The sequence below is a fragment of the Pseudorasbora parva genome, chromosome 9, assembly GCF_024679245.1.
Source record: "Pseudorasbora parva isolate DD20220531a chromosome 9, ASM2467924v1, whole genome shotgun sequence".
NCBI classification, from domain to species: domain Eukaryota; kingdom Metazoa; phylum Chordata; class Actinopteri; order Cypriniformes; family Gobionidae; genus Pseudorasbora; species Pseudorasbora parva.
The window spans coordinates 32679273-32703006 of record NC_090180.1 but is presented as its reverse complement, the minus strand read 5'-3'; the positions used below and the strand labels follow the sequence as shown (position 1 = coordinate 32703006).

The 23734-nt window shown below is 37.3% G+C and overlaps 1 protein-coding gene across 2 annotated transcripts in view; it reads right to left on the bottom strand.

The window, feature by feature from the left end:
• Positions 1-23734, bottom strand: part of dspa (desmoplakin a) — a 34108-nt gene that overhangs the window by 9195 nt on the left and 1179 nt on the right. For both annotated transcript variants that reach the window (XM_067452252.1, XM_067452253.1), the window contains exons 2-18: positions 22759-22852; positions 22407-22528; positions 19889-20030; positions 14207-14332; positions 13318-13377; positions 11709-11876; positions 11480-11584; positions 10528-10623; positions 5973-6098; positions 5703-5855; positions 3052-3206; positions 2836-2962; positions 1944-2130; positions 1564-1829; positions 1277-1455; positions 444-582; positions 79-272 (exon numbers count right to left, since the gene is read on the bottom strand). In XM_067452252.1, coding sequence (XP_067308353.1) covers positions 79-272; positions 444-582; positions 1277-1455; positions 1564-1829; positions 1944-2130; positions 2836-2962; positions 3052-3206; positions 5703-5855; positions 5973-6098; positions 10528-10623; positions 11480-11584; positions 11709-11876; positions 13318-13377; positions 14207-14332; positions 19889-20030; positions 22407-22528; positions 22759-22852 — 2439 coding nt within the window. The remainder of the gene's footprint in view (positions 1-78; positions 273-443; positions 583-1276; positions 1456-1563; positions 1830-1943; positions 2131-2835; positions 2963-3051; positions 3207-5702; positions 5856-5972; positions 6099-10527; positions 10624-11479; positions 11585-11708; positions 11877-13317; positions 13378-14206; positions 14333-19888; positions 20031-22406; positions 22529-22758; positions 22853-23734) is intronic.

The window sequence follows — 23734 nt, the reverse complement described above, 5'->3', positions numbered from 1 at the left end:
GCTGATGCTTTCTACATTTCCCCAGCATTTTGAACTTCAATACAATGTATGTATTTCAATGTATGCGTCTCTCCACACCTGCTATCAATCTGAGCCACGATTCTGCGCCAGCGGTCGGTCATCTGTCCCACAAGTTCTGAGTATCTGGAAAGGTCAACGTCACACTGATGGAAAGATTTGTCGATTTGGCCATTCCAGTGCACAGCCTTGGACAGCTCCACCTCCATCGTCTTCAAAACACCCTTCTTCTGCTCCAGGTCTGCTTTCATGTTCTGTAGGGCACAATACATGACATTCAAATAGACATATACTGTATATCATGATCCATCATTCTGAGTCACAACGAGCCATTTGTGGAGACATGCAATTGTAAGATATTAAGTCTGAGACTAGCTGAAGCCTTGTCTGTGGAACGGGAGGATAAGCTCAAATATTAAGTTCACCTTCAGAGTTGTGCAGTATCTGTCCACTTCATTCAGATCAAGAGAAGAAGTCTCTTTTTCTGTAAGACGAGCCTCGTGGACTTTAATGACGTCCTCAGCCTGAAGGAGGCTCTGGATCAGAGCTTGAAGAGCAGTGAGCCTGGAAACACAGACAAACACCTATGAAACACTACTCATTATTTCTCATAGTAATACTTTCTACTATCACATAATCTTAATGCCCAAGAAAAGTATAAGCACAACTTTCCACATCTTTTCCACAGCTCTTTTCTTAGAGCCTTAAAGGGGTGGTTCCGTAGTTTTTTTCTAAGCTTGGTTCTGTATATGGAGTGCAGTATAACGTCTTAATACTTCTTTTTTTAAATGCGGTATTTTTCTTATATTTTACCTTTATTTTTCTAGCTCCTCTATTCTCCATTTTCTAGCTCCTCTCTTCTCTTGTCTGTCAGTAACTCGCTATTTAGTTCCTATCTCTATGAAGCCCCTCCTTCTGAAAAGCACAGTGTGCTCTGATTGGTCAGCTGGAGCATTGTGTTGTGATTGGTGTTTGGGAAATGTCCCGCCACTTACCATAACCACCAGTTTCAACACACTAGTACCGGTAACTAACTTAACTTGCCCCCGCCCCTTTATTCTGCTAATGAATTATTTAAATGAGGAATATTGTGATGTGTTTGTTTCCAAAAGAAAACTCAAGACTACAATGAAGGTGTTTCAGGGAGTTCAGAAACACTAACAATAATATAGAGAAGAACTCCCACTGGAGGGACTTAAACTGCAACATTACACACTAAAGACAGATGAACATGGAGAAAAGCAGAATAGCTTCTTGCCTCTGGATATATGCGGCTGAGAATCCTTGCAGACTGCCCAGTTTCTGGTTGATGAGGTCCAGTTCAGAGCGCAGGTAACGGGTCTGCTCTTGGTTAGTGTTTCCATCCAGCTCTCTTAAAATCTTCTCCCTCAGATGCAAGTACTCATCCCGGATGGAGTCCAGATCATGATGTATACCCTGAAAAAACAAACCGAAAACATTCAATTATGCAAATGTACTTATGTAGTAATGCTAGAAGTCCAAATATTGGCTGATAATCAGACTTGTTCGAGTGTGTGATTGTACCTGCAGCAGCACAAGTCTTTGGGAGCACTGCTGAACGCCGTTCTCCTTCAGAGGCACATGGAGATGCTGGATCAAGCCGGCCTCCGCTCCCTCTAGTTTGCGTCTGAGAATGCTCAAGTCTGACATGAGACTGACGTTCAGCCCCGAGCTAACTGTCTTCCCAGTTGTCACCACCGTCTTCCCAGAAGACGAAACCGTCTTCCCAGTCGACGGCACCGTCTTTCCATCAGTCACCACGTTCACCACAGTTTTCACTCCATTCTCCCCTGAAAGACAAATACAACTCCTTTGTAAAGCGACAGTCGTCCTAAATCAGAGAAGGGCAACTTCAGCCCTGTATAGTAGTTCTAGCATGTGTGTGCGAGTATCTTTGGTCTTACTATAGGTGGGCAGTTGGATCACCAGCTGGTCGTAAAAGGTTTGTGCTCCAGCGTATTGCAGCTCTATCTTTCTCTTGTCATCATCGCCAAACATCTCAGAGCCAAGACTGTGACGCATAAACTCCTGATAGTGAATCTCCAGGTTCTTAATAATGTTGCGATACTCCTCAGGACGCATTTGTGACAGCTGAAAGAGACAAATGATTCCTTTGATAGAGACATTGCTGGTGAAACATAATACCATGTGACGCGGCTTTACACGCTACAAAAGAGTAATACTTGTTTTCAAGTACAAATATCTAAAAAATTCATAAATCAAGATATACTTACTGGAGAAAAAGAGACTTAAGTCTTGGTTTCTGAAAAAATCTAAATAAAGTGAGCTTTTGCTTAAAACCAAAAGAAATATCTGCAAGTGGGATCAGAAAAATTATATATTTTTTTATTTACCTTTGAAGTCTTTTTTTAAAGCCCACTGGTAGATATTCGTTCTTGTTGCACGTTTTAGCATGTTGCTACCATGTTTTAGCAAGTTGCTCATATTTTTAACCAGCCCAAATGTATAATAATAGTCACATTTATTTAACAAAATTGCATTATCTAACTCTCTAACACTCATTTTTGCCCGTGAAGGAGCCAAGTGTTACTTTTTTCCGATCCATTTAACATATCCAAATCATGCTCATGATTTTTTGTGTGTATGTGGTCACATAGCTAATGTGACAAAAGTGTCATCCCATTTCAATGAAGCCAAAAAAAAAATAATTTCAAAATGTAAAATTGTTCAGTCATTTTTGACCAAAAAGGCTCAGATGTATTATTATTTAATGGAACGGTAAGCATCCAAAAGCAACTGGATGTCACTAAGCTCTGATGCTGCAGCTTCTCCTACCATTGATAGCGTGAGGGAGTTGATGTGCTGAATGTCCTTCATGCAGTACTGCCAGGAAATCAGACTCTTGATGTTGATGTACAGCTGACTCCAGATGGACATGATGGCTTCATAGTACTGCTCGTTCCTGTCGGCCAATCAGTGAGTCAGAAAGTGAGTTTACTATCAAACTGTTAATTGCTCTAGAATCTGTGTGCATTTGTGTTTTTGTCATACTTGTGTGCTAGACTGATGCTCAGAGGGTTTGGAGGTGGGATGATCAGACACACGGATGGTATCAGCATTTCCAGCCCTCCAGGTCCAGTGACATGCCACTTGCTGCGCTGGGTGTTGTCCTTCAGAATGCCTTCATTCCCCTTCAGAATGCCCTTCTGTAACACACACACAGTTGTCAGTGTTTCACATGCAGAAACCTCAGATATATGTTCATGCTCTGTGCGGTTACATACTAAACAGGGGTTCCTGCTTCTAGAAAATGTAGTTCTAGCTTAAAATGACTCCTGAAACAACTTACCAAGGTCTTTGTGTTTACCTGCCCTGGCAGTCAGACTAGGGCTGGAGCTAATGGTGCATTCAATTCATCTCAAAACTCACACAAACGCCACAAAAAAGTCGTATTTAAGAGTGGGAAACCAACGGAAATTTTCTTTGAGCTTCAAATTGCCGAGCTGAGGGCGTGTAGTTGATGGATTTTTAAAGGTCCTGTTCTTCGCAATTCCATCTTTCAAACTTTAGTTAGTGTGTAATGTTGCTGTTGGAGCATAAATAATACCCGTAAAATTATAAAGCTCAAAGTTCAATGCCAAGCAAGATATTTTATTTAACAGAAGTTCCCTTTCAAAGCCTACAGCGAACGGCCAGTTTGGACTACACCTCTGAACTTCCTTCAGGAATGACGTCACTAGAACCGTTTGTTGACTAACCCTCCGCCCACAAGAACACACAAAATAGGGGGCGTGGTCTTGTTGCTCTCCCACGTGGAGAAGAGCGCGAAATTCAGCGCTTGCATCTCCCCGTTATGGTAAGAGCCGGGACCTTTCCGGGCAAAGTGCGCTAAGCTGCTGTCCAATCACAACACGGGAAGCGCTGGCCCAATCAGAACTCGTTACGTATTTCTGAAGGAGGGACTTCATAGAACAAGGAAATCATCAGGCCGTTTTAGCACAGAGGAAACAGCGCTGTACAGATAAGTAAATTGTGTGAAAAATACTGTGTTTTTTACACGCGAAACATGAACTCATGTTATATTGCACACTGTAAACATAATCAAAGCTTCGAAAACACACGAAAAACTGGACCTTTAATCATCTCAGAAACTGTAAAAGTTATTATGTGCTTGTTATGCAGCAATTTTCTAGTAGCAGAGAGTAACTTTTCTTTAACATGTCTCGTAACATGTAGTTACTGTAATAATAATAATGCGTAATTACATACAACTAACCCTGAACCAAACCCCAATTCTAACCCTACACAGTACACAGTTACACAGTACTTAAATGCATAATTATACTGAAACATAGACACCTTAACATTTTACAGTTACAGTTTTACAATTTATTTTAAAGTGTACTTGTTACATGTTACATGTAGTTACTATAGTAATAATTATAAATTATGCATAATTACATTATTACATGCATAAAACTAACCCTAAACCAAACCCTAATTCTAACCCTATAATAAGTACATGTAGTTACCTAATATAATGTATAATTACAGTGTATCAAAGACACCTTAAAATAGAGTGAAAACTCTAACCAATAAACCTTGCTCTATTTTTGTTCCATTGACGGAATTTTCCAGCTTTCCATGTTTTCATTGTTAAACGGTAGGGGGCGCTCTTATGCAACTTATGCAATAGTACAGAATCTCCAGATCAAATCACAGGCAAAAAGGGAACAAAAACAAATTATAAATGCTTTGGTGTAGTCTTCAGGGGGGGAAAACATGATTTTCTCAGCTTTTTGTTAAGACTTGTTTTTTTATGAAATTTACCCACATTCAAGTGTTGGTTAAAAAAGAATTCATAAAGCTAGAATGATACATTATTCATACGACAAAACAGTTACAAAAAATTATCAACTATATTATCTATTATATATATATATATATATATATATATATATATATATATATATATATATATATATATATATATTAAAACATTGGCAGGGAAGAATTAAGAAAAGGAACCCCGCCACCTTGCTTCAATGAAAGTGACTAACTTCGTGATAATGATTTCCCAACTGATAAATACGATCTTTCAAGGAGGACTTGAAACACCCCATACACTCTGGGTCCTCCAAGGTAAAGCTGCGCGATTACTTAAACGTTAAAAGATTGCTATCTTATTCCTAAATGACAGTGATTCTGCTCCGCCTTTGACAAGTCTGATCACAGTGGACATTTAGATCTGATCCAGAGAGAGGCCGTTGTCATGTATAGATATGAAACAGCTTCACAAACTGTTTTTTCAACCACACAGTATCATTATTAGTATCATTACCATATATATCACTTATATCCCAAGTACTGGGATATAAGTGTATAGTTCAGATATAACGCTGATGTCTATGGTAGCGATCAAAATAGAGCAAATAACCTTTAGAAAGAAACTTAATGCTTAAAATAAAGATTGTATCATTATATCATTACATCAGTAGGTGGCAACAATTGACTCTTAAAAATTTGTTATTGAATCATTCATTCAAGAGATTCGTTTAAAAACACTGATTCATTCAGTAATGAAACAAGTCTTTATGAATGAATCATTGAATCATTCACTATAACAAATCTATTGAATGACAGATTCAATGACTCACTCATAAAGACTTCACTTATATGTATGTGTGAGAAATACGACTCACCTGATCCTGTTTGAAGTCACACAGAGCTTTCACTATGACCTGTCCGCTGCTCTTCTCCTCTGGGTTGCGAGGCTTCAGGCACACAATGTTTTTGGACTTGCTGACCAGCGTCTGCACCTGCCTCTTACTATCCATCATCCTCTCCTTCTCTTTCTACACAAACACACCAACATGCACCGATCTCTGTGAGCATATTTACACATGAAACAAAATCACAGAACTTCACATGCTACGTGTTAGTTTAATTGCATTGCTTGCGGCAGGTTTCACCTCCAGGGTTCTGAGCATGTCTGTGAGATTCTCCAGAGGTGTGCTCTTGTCACAGGAGAACTTCTTACGGATCCCCTCGTGGTCTCTCTGCAGTCTGGTGTATGTCTCATTGGCCTCTTTGAAGAACTACAAAGAAATAAAAACAAATGTAAACTTCTGTCATAATTTACTCAACTTCATGACTTGGTTACTTCCAAAGAACACAAAAAGAGAAGTGTTGAATAATGGACTGGTTGGTCTTTTCCAAGACACACATTCTTGCTTATTTGTTTTATATATATGGCTATCTAGGTTTAATTGATTTTTATTTCAGTTTTAATTAAAATTTTAGTTTTATATATTTATTTCCAGTTAATAGCTTTAGTGCTTCAACTTCAATCTCATTGCACAAGCAAAAAGTTTATGCTTTTTTACTAACAAGTATAATCTATTTGCTTTCAGATTATAGTTCACAAATGTTTTTAATAGTTTTAGCTCAAAACAGTAACCCCATAATATGCAACATATTATTCCTTCAAATATTTCGTTATGCATTGTGTCATTTAAACTTAGACAGTAGCTTAAATATAACGGTGCATGTAAATATACTTAATGAGAACAAATAACTAAACATAATTGAGCATAAATAAAAGTTACAGTCAGGGATTTGCAATGTAAATGGGGCAAATTTCTTATGGCAAGAATAGAGTAAAAATAACTAAATTAATAGATCTCTCCATATTTCCTCAGTTGATTACATTAGGAATTGCAATCACTTTTTGTATTATAAGTTTTCTGAAATGTTATATTTACATATGAAAATCGAGGCATTATCTAATTAAATATGCACTAATTTGCATATAATTCTAGAACAAAAATCGGAACATTGGAAAAAACCAGGCTCAAAATCCTTGATTCTGGTTTTTACAGAGGGGATTTTGGATTTCTTTTGTTATCACTCCATCTGTCAACAGCCAGAAAAAAATAAATGTTCACCATTTTTAAGGAATAAAACATTGCATAAAATCAGGAAAATTATATATGAACAAACCTCTTGGTAAAAGCCTTCAGAATATAGATAGGAGTAAAACGGTAAATTTTGGTTTATGTAAGTGTAGCTGAAGTGGAGTAAAAAACTCATTTTGCATAAACTGCATTTAAAAATATAGGGCCCTATTTTAACGATCTGAAACGCAAGTGTCAAAGCGCGAAGCGCAAGTAACTTTGTGGGCGGGTCTCGGCGCTGTTGCTATTTTCCCGGCGGGATAAATGGCTCTTGCGCCCGGCGGAAATCTAAAATGGGTTGGTCTGAAGTAGCTTCATTATTCATAGCTGTGGTTTGGGTGTAATGTGAATAAACCAATCAGAGCGTCATCCAACATTCCCTTTAAAAGCAGCTGCGCAAGTTCCATTATGGATTGCTATTATTATGGCGTATTTATGGAGCGGTTCACCCCTAATGAAACAAAAATTGCAGTATATTGGAAAATATCATGTAATACATTAGGCAATATATTCACATATATGGGATTTAATATTTATATTCTCCAATATATTAAAATATATGAAAGCGGCAATCATTTGTATATTTTGCAATATATTACAGGAATATATAATATATTGTAGGCTATAATACCATCAATATATTATTCCATGTATTTACAATATATTATAATATATTTCAAAATAATAAATTGGTAAATATATTTTCCTTTCGTAAGGGACAGCCGAGGAGACAGATGTTCTTGTAAGAGTGTTGTATGGGGATGGGAGAAGCCCACCCAAAATAGCGTCGGTTAAACAGGCGTCGGTTAAACAGTTCTTTCAGTTTTTCAGTCGATTTTTTTTCCTGGTTCTTGACAGACAAACCAATTTGTCAGATGTCCTTTTATACATATATGTCTTGCCACTATTGGGCAAACAGGTCTGATCCTTAATTACTACAATTAGCCTGAATAATTTGTAAGCTAGATTTATGCCTATTTTTTCACATCTGTGTTTCACACCACAATGATTCAGTCATATCATGTGCTAATTTTTTTTATTGTAACAATTTATGATTTGCAAAAATAACTGTTGCATCTGTGTAGATTACATGAGCAAAGTGTATGCGCGTTGTGCACGCTATACATTATGGTCAATAGGGCTGTGTATTGCCAAGACTCTGGCGATACGATACGTATCACGATACATGGGTTACTATACGATATGTTGCAATATATTGCGATATTGTAAGAGAGGCAATATATTGCGATATTTCTTTTTTGTGTGTTTTTGTTTTTTATTATTTAAAAGAATAAAGAACACAACCATAAGCCTAAAACACGAGACAAAGTATTTTATTTAATTAATACAGTATAATTTATATCACTAATCATATGCAATGTGCAATCTAAGTTAAGGGAAATGTAAAGTGACTGCAGGATTCTTTGTGTGTATATGTTTTAAAGGTTCACAGTATAGCAGTGGCTATTTAACAACAGAAAGTGCAGTCCATTTCATGACTGAATGACTGTTTGTTTTTTTATATTTTTTATATTTAACACAGTAGCCCCGATCACACAGAACGCGTTTTTGCAGCGAGAGGCGTCTTTTTTGAATGGATTTCGGTTGGCAGAGAGCGTTATGCGCGCTGCTTATGCGCCCTGGGCGCCTCGTGTTTAAACCGCTTGCTGCCCCTCGCGTTTTTGAAGGAGCGCTCCGAGCGCATGAAGTTGAAAAAAAGTCAACTCTGAGCAGAAAAGCGCGCAACATCATCGCGCTTATTTTCTGTTGTCCAATCGAATGAATGAAGCGGCGGGCCTTCCGTTGTGTTGACCGTTACATTGATTTGACTGACAGTACAGGTGATTCGGGGGTTGCCTAGAAACATTAAAGCGCACTGCTCATTTTTGAATGAATAAACGCCGACCAAAAAAGGGAGTGCAGTGCGCCTAAAGCTGTTTTCTATAAAGCAGTCTATTGTATAAAGTGCTATTTCAAGTAACGTCACTGAACTGCAGAGCTGGTGCATCCATATCCACATCGCTATTATCTTTCGTTCTCCTGCCACCGCTGTCAGTTTTGGAGTGTGTTTATTTTGTTACTGAGAGGAAAGCGTGCAGTACATTCTATTGAAAGGCTTCTCAGCAGCGCGGGTGACGTCAGGATGTTAAGCGAGATCTGTTTCAATGTGTTTCCCGAGTATTAGATTATAACTTGGCCTATTTTGCAAACAAAATGATTCTTGTCGATTTCCTTAGTGGCTTCTTTTTAGCTGAAGCCAACATGAGTCCACACTTCAGCTCTGTATACTGCAGGAGCGGAATAATGCTATCGTCTTGAGAGCTGGGTTTGCTAATGTAAACACTAGTGATGCACGCACTTTTACTTTGCGCTTCTCTGGCTCCGCGTCAGTTATGCGTTCTGAGATAACACTGCCATCTAGCAGTTGGGTGTTATACAGTCTGTGGTTTAAACCGAACACAAAGCCACGAATCTTGGATGTAAATAAATAAATATATAAATATCGATAAAGCGTTTTTGAGAATCGATACAGTATCGCCAAACATAATATCGCGATATTCACGTGTATCGATATTTTCTTACACCCCTAATGGTCAAGCATGCGCCCTTAAAATAGCATAATGAACAACGCGCAATGCGCCACTGACTTTAGTCTAGGTTTTTTCTGGTCAGTGGCGCAATTGTTTAATGGAACAGCAAAATAGCACCAGGGATTGTTTGCACCGGAACACACCTGCTTTTTTGCGCTGAACCGCCCAGGGAGCGCAAGTTCATTCACTAGTTTAGCGACGTGCTTCTATGGAGGGAAAAGCGCGCTTTGCGCGGATGCAAAATAGGAATGACACATGCGTCGGTGTACAAAGTCAATTGCGCTGGGTGCAAGATAGGGCCCATAGACTGTAATTGAAATCTATAGACACAAATAGATAAAGTGCTATAAAAGATACACATAAAAGTGTAAATAGAATGTTTTTGACAGATGCATATGCATGTTTAATGTGTAGTTTATAATTGATTAAATCACTTGCATTAAAATTCTTTTCAAACTTGTTTTTTATTTGGGCTTTAAAGTATTTCTTTCATTACCTTGTCATGGCAACAAATTCATAAAATTGGATATAACTTAAAAAAAAAAGTTGTTCCCCCCCACATTAAAAACATGGCTATCATTTTTTTAAAACCATATATTAATGTTTACAGATTGTAACGCAGATTTTTCACTTGTTTTGAACCCAAAATATTTCTTCAGGGCTTTGATTAGTGCTGAACTTCATATTCACCATTTGGCATCTGTTCACTGGACCAAAATCTTATTTCATTTCATGCTTGAGGTTTTTCAGTCAAAAGCGTTGAGGACATTAAGGACATGCAGCAGGTATTTTAGGCTGCTGTCACTTTAAGTAATGCACGGATCTGATGCTGTAACTCGCATCCGACGTGTTCCTCTACTGTTCACATTCTCAAAAGGAATTGTGTTTACATGAATAATCACTATTTCAATTCTCGCTAACTCTAACCCTCAGCTATAACTGACTGTGAATCAAAGATTCCTATCCGGCCAAAGCCTTACCTGGCTGTAGGCGGCGTTCTCCTTCAGGTGCACATGGATGCACTTGGTGATCTGCAGTAACCAGCTCCATTGGGTTTGCAGTGTGTCCATGTAAGCCTGAAAGAAGCAGAGAAAAGAGCTAATTCAGAGAAAATTATAAAGCATTATGTTCAACACCAGATGATTTAACACAACAAACTGTAACACCTGCGTGATTATTTTTGTAAGCCTAACAAAACAATCTAAAATATATTTGCATCTGCACACTAATTGGTTCGAGCTAAATGAATTGATGAAAATTATTGTAAAATGATTAACTATGGAAAATGATTGCAATGTGATTTTCAAGAGGCCAAACAGTGCAATTCTTTAAAACACAACAAATGATTGCCGGTATTACAACATAATGATTAATATGTACTTATTAAAGTAATTTGAAATCATTCATTGTAAAAGTGTCTACTAAATGGATTTTTATTTGATTAATAGTATAGTACCGGTATCTGTAATTCAGAAGTACACACTCAATACAGTTAAGTGCATTTCTTTTTCACAAGGGAAATTGTTAATTTTTAAATGATTGGAAAGGTCGCACAATAAGAACCGTTCCGATCACAAATGACTGCATATGTTTCTGCTGATTTCATTGCATGTGTCATAATTCAACTCCTACATGCTTGTGCCTCTTAAGTGACAAAGAACACTGAATTTAGAGTTTTGGTGGAAATAACATCACAAATGAGGGAGAGTTGTGATTGGCTAAAAACAAAATCACAGCTGTGATTCAAAAGTTAAAATCTCTCTGGCCATTTCAATAGGAATCCAAACATTTGAAAATTTGGCATCAGGGTGAAAGATTTCACAGCGGTGTCAAGCTGGCCGTTGGCCACACTGAGCCACGGAAACTGAAAATGTCTTGAGAGTGAGTGGGAGTGATCTTCATTCATCGCTTATGGAGCAGAGGTTTCCTCACCTGGATCTTATCTGACGCTGGGTGCTGGTTCTTCAGGAGGGTGTCCACCTTCGTCTTCAGTTTATTCAGCTCTTTCTCTTTTTCTTCCAGATCACTCATTAGTTTCTAGCAAGAAGGACAAATTTTATAAGCTCTAATCATCAGGCACTTGACTTACACAGACTGCAGATGACACCACTAATGGATGGGCTTGCAAGGTAAAATATGTGGATTGAGTGCATCTGCTCACCGAGTAGCTTTCCTGCTTGCGGGGGATGTAGGTGTCAATGTTTTTATCGCCCCAGTCGAACACCAGCTCCTCCTCCTCTCTATCGTTGACCCACATGATGGCTCTGGAGATCTCTTCGATGATGCCCTGCAAGTCTCGCAGCTGAGCCACACGCAAATGAGACATTTTCTACATGTAGGGAAGAAGAAAAGATCACAACATGTGAATACAGTCATTGTGCCAACAGCAGGTGCTATACTAAACAAAGGGCTTTTATTAAATGAATGGGACCCACTTTATATTAAGTGGCATTAACTACTGACATGTACTAACATTTTAATGAATCATTTGATACAATGCACTTACTATTTACATGTTTTTACATTATACTTACATTTTTTAAATGACATGTAATTACATCTGTAATTTATTTGAATACATAATTACACAGTTCAAAACTTCCCTTACACCTAACCCTACCCTTTTACTTTCCATCCCACCACACCTGTCCCTGACTTTACCTGTATCCCACCTCAATATCAGCAAAGGTGTTTTGCAATACAATATGAAGACTTTTTGATCCAAGTACATGGTAGTTAAATAAACTTAGGTGGTAAAGCCACCTAATATAAAGTGGGGCCCATAAATGCATTTAAATTCATTGTGTTTATGTTTATTTTTGTATCCTTTTTACTTCTATTTAAGTAATATTTTTATGACTTTTATTTTAGTAATATATTAATGATTAATCTGGTTAGTTCACCTTAAAAATGTAAATTCTAGGCTTTCATTCACATGTGAACACTGATCGACGCACACACATCGAGCACATCAAATATGATCAAACTTGAGCCGTTGCTTGGACTATTAATGGATGGACAGAAATGATGAGAGAAAATTACAAATAGGTTACGTGACAGTGAGGTAAACCTTGCTTGTTGTTGTTAACTGTTTGACGTCGCTAAGGTGCATTTAGTATGCTATTTAATGATTGGTTAAATAAGTTTTAACCCTGATAAAAATGGGTTTTGACTTTAAAATGATTATATTTATTAAAATTATCAAAAGAATGCCACCTTATTGGGACAATAAAGCCCCGCCTACACCTACCCCTAACAGATAAATACTTAAAACACACATTAGACACTTTCCATTTTTTGAATGTTTTCCTAATTTTTATTGAAAAAAAAATGCCTTTCTGATCTGATTTGTGATTGGAAAAGCGAGTTCAGAAAACTTGGGTCGATTTGCATTCATGTATTCCAGCTTACCCCTACACTATCGATGCTGTTGACAATAAAGTGTTTTTTTGTCATTTTGTCTGGCCCAATCAAACATCAGTGGGCGGAGTTAGTGTAAATAGCCTCTGTCAACAAGGTGGCCTATGTGCACTCAGTATGTATCCTAAAATGGTGACACAGCACTGCATATGAAATGCACGTGAAATAACAATCTGAACATGGTAATATTATAATGCTTGTTTATAGGGCATTTTTCAGAATAGAATCTGCTGAGAACAATAAACAAAATTGCAAACAATATGTGTGTAGTGTGTAAGGCTGGGCAAGGCTCCCAATCAGGAAGAGAATCTTTGTTTTGCTGTTTGTTAGGTTTGCTTTGGTTATCTGACCTGTAAATTGTCCCACTCCTGGTCCAGAGAGTGGAGTCCAGCCTTCTCTCGGCTCTGCATCTGAAGGACAAACAAACACAGGCTTTGAGTGAAATCGTCAACTACGCTTAAGCACTTCAAATTCATCCTGTGAAAACTGTTTTGATATTGGGCACTTCGTTACAATGCATTTTACTCCATTTTAGCAGTTTTTGGACCACAACTTGGCTAGCATGTTATTTTGTAAAATATACAGTCTATTTTATATAAAATAAATGTGTTTAGTTCAGTTAATTTGCCTTACAGTAAACTTCTATAACTTTCTTACATGGTCATTTGTATTAGTGCTTTTACTTCTGCAAAAAAAGTGTCTTCTTTAACAATCTGGATTGAAAGCATTTATGAACTAGAATAACTACAGTTCAGATCTGTGTCAGTGAAGGGGTGACAGTTTACAGGATTTATGGGAAGTTCTTAGAATGCCATTTCAGTTGCATTAAAATTTTTATTATAAAGCTGCCTTCTCTTAAGGCTCGTTCACACCAACCACGATTACTATAATGATAAAAAGATCATTCCAAACATTCCACAGCACAACTATAATGGCAAATTTCAGAATGATGATGAGGTATAAAACATTGACAGCCAATCAGAATCCATCCTGCTGTAAAGACATTGAGCATTTAAAGTGACAGAAAAGCATGTGTTTATATTAAACTGAACGATATTGTCTGCTCCTGTGAACACTAATGGTTATCACTATAGTTATTGTTCTTGGTGTGAACAGGCCTTTACTATCCCAGTTCACACAACATCATGATTTAAAGGCATCATTTTAAAAGCATTCTCAGTTCTGGTCTACATTCTACATTCAGGTGAGCATGCGGGAAAGAGCTTTCAGTCCTCGTACCAGCTCATCTCGAGCTCTCTCCACCTCCATGCTTCTGTGGATGGAGCTTTGGAACTTGTTGTGGTTCTGGATTTGTTGGCTGATGGTCTCTGTATCTTCACCGAAGGGTGCGGTCTCGATGAGTCTCTGCAACACACAAACACACGCGTAAACAACATACCCCCACAAACACAACCATCTGATGTGCAATCTTCTATTTTTGAAACGCTGTCACATTTCATCATATAAAGACCAAAACAGCATACTAAAGGCTATCCCGGAGAGCAACCCTAACCTTCTGTGATTGAAAGGAACCACAGGAATTTACTCCGAGAAGCTGATCTGCTCCAGAAGTCTGACAGCACAATATAATTACAACAATGCCTGTTTTATTCTCACAAATCTCAAACCAGACAATCTTTCAAATCTGCATTCAAACATTATTTTTTGCTATATATTATAAATAATGCACTATATATTCAAGGCATCTATTTTATGTTCTGTTGTTACTTATTTAGTTTGGTTTCAAGAACTCTTATTCTGCATGTAAACCCTAATGCACAAAATACTTAATTGGTTTGAGTAGGGCAAACTTAAATTAAATAAATTAGTTTAGTTCAAAATACACTGTAAACCCTCAATGCCCAAAATACTTAATTTGTTTGAGAAGGACAAACTAAAAATACGTTTTTAATTATTTATGGGCTACATTTACGATATTTAAGTTTTTTAATTATTTATTTAATTAGCTTAGTTAAATGAATAAGTATATTAAGACACTTGGGGACACTAAAAATATGATTAAAGTTATTCAACTTATTATACAAATAAAATGTATGAATTAGGTCTTATTTAATTCTATAAACTTAAATACTGATCTGCCAACATTGTTGCTATATGATAAATTAAAATAAGCTGATAACATCACTGTTTTCTCCAGTACGACTGTACAGCCAAATCTAATTTTGTCGCAATATTATCCTGTTTGACACTGTGAAGCTGCTTTGACACAATCGTGATTGTAAAAGCGCTATATAAATAAAGTTGATTGATTAAGAATTTATTTAGAATAAATATTTAGAATAATATTTAAAATTGTTCACAGCACTGACATATTAATAATCAATATCTAACCTGATGAAAAATGTAATCTGCAAGAACCTTGTGAACTTTGTAAGTTTGGGCATAAGACCCACAAGGCCCCATGACTGGTAGATCAATGTGCTACTTTTTTTTCCTCCATTACACCATTTAGTGTGTACATGAGGGTGTGAACTTTGACAGGATGATTTATAGGCCAGTTTATGGTGACAGAATTCATGTAACTATGGGACAGTTGCAAATATGACATAGTTAATCCTGAGGCTTGAATACTCTTCTGCTGTACACTCAGAAGTACAAAGGGCGCACTACAAGTATGCGAACTGGGACACTGCACTATCTGCTATTCTGTTCCGTTGTTATAATATTCACTTCCTGTGTTTCTTCCTGTTATTCAATGGTTTCCTTGCGCACAGCTTGTCTTCACCTGTCTGTCTAGCCTGCCTTTCCTCAGCTGACAGTCAGGAATTGTCTAAGCATGTTTTCCTTTGTAGGGGTTTCCTCGTGTATTCTGGATTCATCCTCTTATATCAGTGAAAGCTGCAGAAGCCATTATTTCATTCTGGTGCAAAAACTAAAGACGTTAAAGCTGTTTCAACACAGGTTAATAATTGGTGCTCTTTATGACATCTATATTCATGACCTGTAGGTGTCCGTGCTCAATCATTAACATCAGCTGTGGAATGAAGTGCTTGCTCACTCTGATCTCAGAGCAGTCAGAGGTGTCTTATATAATCTCAGCAAATGAGGCTCAGGGTCCGTGGGACGGGTGAGCGGCGGAGTTGTTGTTTTAAGAGCCTGCAGAGATATTTCAAGCATTCACTCTGACAAGAGATCAGAATGTTAAAGCATTGCAAACAAGTTTCACCCAACTCACTCTCACTGATTTTGTCTCTGTTTCTTTTTCTGCAGACACTCCCTGTTTTTTTCCACCCCCCTTCCTGCTCGGGAGAAACAATGTGTTCTCTGTCTAAACTCTGTGTCTGAGTGTGTGTGTGTGTGTGTGTGTGTGTGTGTGTGTGTGTGTGTGTGTGTGTGTGTGTGTGTGTGTGTGTGTCACAGAAGCATGATACAATGTACACTGTAGTGTTAACCTGCAATTGTTACCGTAGAAAACAGCTGTTCTTTTTTTTAACTTGATGTAACCTATAAAAAAATATGTTGGTATAAATATGTATTTAGGTTGACTCCGCAATACGAAATAATAATTTTGACTTGAATGAAACCAGTACATTTAGAATTTAGATTTCATCATTTTTAGGTTACTTGAGCTGCAGGATTCTGGATAAATTGAAAATCACTATTTATATATATATATGATGCTACCCATCATTCTTCTTCCTCCAAACACGTTTAGTGGAATTATGACCAAAATGTTCTATTTTGATCTCATCTGACCACATGACTTTCTCCCATGACTCCTCTGGATCATCCAAAGGGTCATTGGCAAACTTAAGACGGGCCTGGACAAACCATGACGTCTCAGTGTATTACCAAAAGTAACCTTTTGGTAATACACTAATACCTTTTGGAAACAGTGGTCCCAGGTCTTTTCAGGTCATTGACCAGCTTGACCAGTCATTGACCAGCCAGAGGTGTACAATTTTCTCTAGTGTCCTTTGGACAGTTCTTTGGTCTTGGCCATGTTAGTAGATACATGATTAGGAGATACACGATGTGATTGGCCTGACGCCCTGACCAGAGTTTCGTTTTCCCAGCTCAGAATTCTATTGAGAGTTGCTAGACTACACTCGCAGCAAATTAGATTTGCTGCCGCTAGGGTGTGTCTAAATTTCTAGGCTAAAAGAATTCACTTGTTTCATTACTGGATCATTCAGCGTTTTTGAACTAATCTCTTGAATGAATGATTCACTGACTCACTCATAAAGACTTCACTTGTTTCATTACTGGAGGAATTCGCATTTTTAAACAAATCTCTTGAGGGAATGATTCAATGACTCACTCATAAAGACGTCTTGATTCATTACTGGATGAATCAGCATTTTTTAACGAATCTCTTGAGTGAACAATTCAATGATACACTAATAAAGACTTCACTTGTTTCATTACTGGATGAATCAGTGTTTTTGAAAGAATCTCTTGCGTAAATGATTCAATGAGTGCTTTACATGCACACCCGTAAGCTGATAACTCACAAATATCAGCTTATTGAAATAACCAGTTTTGCAAACTAGTAAACTGACAATGCAAGTAAACCGCATTTACATTACTTTATTAATAAAACGGGTTATTTCCTTGTAGTGACGTCAAACATAGTAATGTCTGTATCTGACTCAGAGTATTCCAAATGTTATGTCAGTTGTGATGTTAAATAAAGCGTCCACTGTGTCAGCGGGAGATTTACGGCTCATATTATCCCAGTTACAGATGCAACGTTTTGAATGCACCTCTTCTTCTTTTGCTGCATGAGATGATTACAGATCTTTATAATTTTCTGAGTTTGTGATATATGTCCTTATTTCATGCAAAATGCTAGCTCGCTCTGCTGGAAGCATTTAAATCTGCTCCATTTGGGTTTTTTTCACCTATCACACATGCGCACTTCAATAAGCCTACAGAAAGCAGGTTAATGCATTTACAGGCAGCGCGAAATAGGGGTAAGAGGCAAAAAACGAATAAAAATGTAAAAAGAGTTTACATGAACGTGCATGTAATCGCACCCAACGACAAACCATTTTAACACTTGTCGCCACCTACAGGTGTAATGATGCAATTTATATAGTCTTTATTTGAAGCATCAAGTCACTTTTAATCGCTATTGTAGAAATCCATGTTTATACCTGAACTATAAACAGAACTTCTGTGATAATCTGAATGACTGTAAGAATGATTTCATGTCTATACATGACAACGGCTATCTCTGGATCAGATCTGAATCGCTGTGATAGGACCCATCAAAGGTTTAATAGACAGAGCTGTATACAGTTACCGTTAAAGAAACAATCACACAAGCAAAGAGCTGAACTGAACCCAAAAACACCACATTGGCTTAATCACTGGGGTGAATCTGGGGAGGAACTATGTTCTCGGTTTTGCAGACAGCTCAAGTAAGTCCTTTGCTTTAAAGGTAAAGGGAGTGAACGTTTTGAAATGGCCAGTGGTGTGGGAGTGTCTCAGCAGAGCCGGGTGTGTCTCCTGTTGTGGGTGTGTTTGTGTGCGTCCTTCTCTACACTAACACAAGTAACAACAAGTCAGGGAGTCTCCCACACTCCTACCCTCCCTCCCTCTCCCTTTTTTCCATGGAAATGAGTCACACTTCAGAGGGTCAGACTCTGAGATAAGCCTAAATCTCATTAATCTGGCAGACACTGAACCAGTCAGCACAAGAGGAGGCCGAGGTGAGAGTGAATTCCAGTACAGTGCTGTCATCACGGGCTGTGCTGTCTGTAAACCCTGCATATGTCATCAGCGAGGTGAGAGATATCACACTGATGATCTCCAGACAGCTCAGGAGATCGGCTGTGCTAGTTCGCATACACTAAAAAATATGGTACCCTAAAAATATCTAAATTAACTTGTTTTATTTAAGTCAGAAATATGAGTTACTATTGCTGAATCAACCTAAATACATTAATTTATATAAAAACGGGAAAAAAATGTATGGGTCAAATCATCTTTTTAAGCTTTTTTTTAACAGAAACTCAGAGAAGTTCCAAGTAAGAATGGTTTGGGTCAATCAACAGGAAACATTTAACACTTGTATTGGAGGCTTATTAGGCAAATATTCAATAGATGCTGTAGAGTATAGCATTTTATTTGCAGAAAATCATCATGTTAGAATGATTTCTGAAGGATCATGTGACACTGAAGACTGGAGTAATAATGCTGAAAATTCAGCTTTGATCACTGGAATAAATTACACTTCACTATATTTTCACAGAGAAAACAGCTATTGCCCAATTGTAAAAATGTTCACAATATTTGGCAGTATTTTTGATCAGATAAAGGTAGCATGGGTAAACAGAAGAGACTTCTTTCAAAAACAGTATAAAATCTCTAGTTAACTTTTGATCAGTAGTGTAAGTTTTTTTTAACTTTAGTATTTTGAATTAGCATTTATTCTTTATATTTCTAGTCTTCTTGTTAATTTTAGTTTCATTTTTAGTCATTTCATTATGTGCTTTTCATATTGCGATTTAGGTTTAATTTATTATTTTTATTTCAGTTTCAGTTTTAATGTGTTTCCAGTAAATCCTTTTAGTACTTATTTCGACATATTTCAGTTTATTGCTAATGTACCATTTCTAAGATTTTCAGTTAATATTTGTATTTTATTTTACTTTTAGCTTTTTATTCAGTAAACAGAATTGTAGTTTTAGTTAACAATAATAACTGATATTAACAATAATAACTGAGTCAAGTACCACCACTAATATTACAAATAATCAGCAAAAATCTGTAAAATTAACTTTTACCCAAAAACTGCTGATGTCTTCAGACTGTGTGCGATTACTGCCATTGTTGTGTGAGAATTATATTGCGTGCCCTTTAAAAGTGAAATGCAATGAAACGATACGACAACTAAATGATTGTTCATTTCTATATGCAGTGAAAGACTATCTGTGTCAGGTTGCTTTAGACCTTTTTCTGGGTGATCCAGGACATTGCCTCTTGGAAGCTCTTGCTGGGATCCTCCCATCCGCTCATAGTGCTGGTCCTGCGGAGAGTCGTGCCCGTGATGGAGTTACGGATATCTGTGTGGAAGGCGACACACTCTTCCAGACTGGAACACACAATCAACAGCAATCATGTCAAAAACATTTGGGTATTTGTTCAACAAGTAGCATTAAAAAGAAGAGATTATCATTATGAATCACAACTGTAATTTTTTTTTGCCAATCACAACTCTCCCTCAGTAGTGATGTCATTTCCACCATAACTCTAAAATTAGTGTTCTTGGTAACAGAAGAGACACTTGTGTCGGTAGTACGATTAATGATGACACATGCCTTGAAACGAGTAGAAAAATATGCAATCACTAGCGATCAGAACTGTTCTTATTGCGCACCATTTCCAATCAATAAAGTCATTTTTACAATTATATATTAGCTATGAAATTAGCTTTCCCTTGTGAAAGTGAAGTGCTTTTAACTGTACTGAGTGTGCAAATCTAGTATTTACTGAATCTGTACTTGCAAATAATGTAATATTAATAAAACAAAAAGAATTTTAATTTCACTTTCACAACTGTTTTTAAATATACACTTTCTAATACATTAAGTGTTTTTTAATCATTATTGTATTGATAATTTGTCGTGCTGTAAAGAAGTGCCCTTATTTTGATGTGTTGACTAACATAAGCCCCTTTCACACTGCGATTCCGGCAAATACACGGATAATGCGACCCGGCATTTGTTCCCGGGTCGCTAGATTTGGTCCATTCACACTGCCAGCGAAATACCATAATATGTGCGCTTTCACACACAACGCTTAATGGTCCGGGGTCGAGTTGACACGTGACATCCGGATGTGACGTATAATGGCGAGCGATCTCAGCTTCAGCGCGGATAGTAAGGAGCTCCGTGGTCTCGACTTGTGTCTAGTTTGCGCACATTTCTGCTTGTTTAATTTTAGTTTCTTTTGTATACGGACACCCTCTGCGTTTAAAACACCGACTACTCTTCTGGCACTGCAGGGTTGTATTATTGAAAAAACAAGCTCTAGGAGTCGCACGATAACTACGTACACGTTGCGGCATTAGTTTCGGCTTTTGTTCACACAGCGCTCGTCCCGGGTCGAATACCGCAATGTTACTAGGTCCCCACCCGGGTCGAATTCGGTAATCAATCCCGGGACGTGGTTGCTTTCACACAGAAGGTGACCCGGCAATGTTCCGGTAATATTGCGGGTCCGACGTGCAGTGTGAAAGCGGCAATACTAAAGCACAATGTTGTGCACTTGATTATATTTGAACTTTAGTGTGTTGTTCAATATATTTATCTGAAATATATACATGCATGTGTGTGTATTTATATATAAATAATAATTATACACACTACACACACCTGTATTTATGTAAAAAAAGTTTTAAAAAATTTACTTTTATTTTGGATGTGATTAATCGTGAATAATCAAATGCCCAGCACTAGAAGTTACATATAAAGATATACTTAAGTGGTTTAAAAAACACTTCAGTTCAACTAATTACATATAATATACATTTAAACTATAACACATATTCATTTCAACTGCAAATAACATGTTCACACTATATATAAGTACTGTATATTCTTATAAAGTGTATTATTTCTGCAATAAGCATGCTTAAAGGTGTGGTTGCATGCGATTTCACTTTTTTAACTTTAGTTAGTGTGTAATGTTGCTGCTTGAGCATAAACTGTATCTGCAAAGTTACAGCGCTGAAAGTTCAATGCAAACGGAGATGATATCTTTTAAAGTTATGGCAGTTTATTGCCGACAAAAACGGCCGGTTTGGGCTACAACAAGCTTCTTCCAGGGTTGGTGACATCATAATCCCTTGCTAGTCAGCGCAGATGTGACTATGGCCCGTAATGGTAAGGGGTGTGGCGTTTCCGGACAACCTGTGCTTGGCACTTCAGCCAATAAAAATACATGAAACTACATTTGGCCATCTAACCAATCTAAGACCATTGAGTTTTTCGGAGGGATGGGCTTCGCAGAAGCAGGAAGCAAACAAGCAAGTTAAAGGACAGTGGTGGAAAAAGAAAAGCGGTGTGGAATAAAGGTAACATATAAGAAAAATACAGCGTAAAAAAAGAAAAGAAGTATTAAGACATGTTATACTGCGCCCCATAAACACAACCAAGCCTAGAAAAAAAACACGGAACCACCCCTTTAAGTTGTCACAAGGGTTAGCAAGTGGCTCAGACTCTTCTTAAAATAAAAGTAATTTCTAACACATGATTTTAACATCATAAATCATTCCAGATGTTGTGGAAATTACATTTGTTGGTTCAGAAAGAAGTGGTTATTGTTACCATTAACGTGAATCCACTGTTGGTGGACACATTTTATTTTAAATTTATTTTCTAAGAGCTGGGCTGCATGTACTGAAGTGAGTCGGTTCCGTTTGTTTATATCACAACACACACACACACACACACACACACAAATGTACCTGCGCAAGATGTTATCATTGGGCAGACCGGCGTTGCGTAACTCGATGGCACACATCTTCATCTGTTCCATGGCATCTGCGGCCGCCATCATGTTCTTGTCCACTTCAGTTGCCGGTCCCATCTGCAGCAAAACACAAATAAGCTCCAATCATTCGCCTGTGTGTGTGTGTGTGTGTGTGTGTGTGTGTGTGTGTGTGTGTGTGTGTGTGTGTGTGTGTGTGTGTGGGCGTGTTTGTGTGTGTGTGTTTGTGTGTGTGTGTGTGTGTGTGTGTGTGTGTGTGTGTGTGTGTGTGTGTGTGTGTGTGTGTGTGTGTGTGTGTGTGTATGCGTGTGTGTGCGAACAATGCTTACATTCTCGAGGAGGCTCTGCGCTCGGTTCAGGAAGACAAAACACTCCTGGCAATGCTTCTGAGCTCTTTTTTGAATCGATGACATCGATGACATGCTAAGAAAACAAATAAATAAATAAATAAATAAATAAATAAATAAATAAATAAATACACAAAAGTTCTTAAGAACTTAAACTTTGGCAGATATGCATTAACGTCACTGTAATTATTCAAGATATTTTAAAGAAAAAACAACATTTTCGTATGGTAACACTTATTTTTAGGATCCAACTCTCGCTATTAACTAGTTGCTTTTTTGCTTGCCTATTACTAGGATTTTGGCTTATAGAGCACACTGCATAACCATTTTCTCCCTTTACTACCTTACTTACTATTAATAAACAGTAATTAGGAGTTAATTGAGGCAAAGTCATAGTTAATAGTGAGAATTGGACCCTAAAGTCTGACCATTTCATGTTCTCTTGAATAGATTTATCATTTCCATTTTCCATAATAAGAAGACAGATACTAAAGAATACCACCTGGCATGTGTTTAAAAACAAACAAGCCAAAGTTTATGAATTACATAATTTACATTTCATTTTAATACATGCATTAACATGCAAAGTCCATATGCAGCATGCTTAACCATCTTTTGGGGGTCACAATTTATTTTGTTACACTTTATTTTAAGGTGACATGCAACTCACTATATTAATAACTGTAAATTATGCATAATTACTAAACCTAACTCTATAGTAAGTAGGCCTACATGTAGTTAATTAATATTGCACAGTACTTTAACGTATAATAACACTGTAACAAGGACATAAAGTGTAACCCTTTATTTAAAGGTGACATGATTGTACTTTGTAATATTAATTAACTACATGTACTTACTACAGGGTTAAGGTCAGGGTCTGGTTAGGGTTAATTACTTCTAATTATGCACAATTTAATGTTATTAGTACATGTAATTAATAAAAGTAAATAAAGTG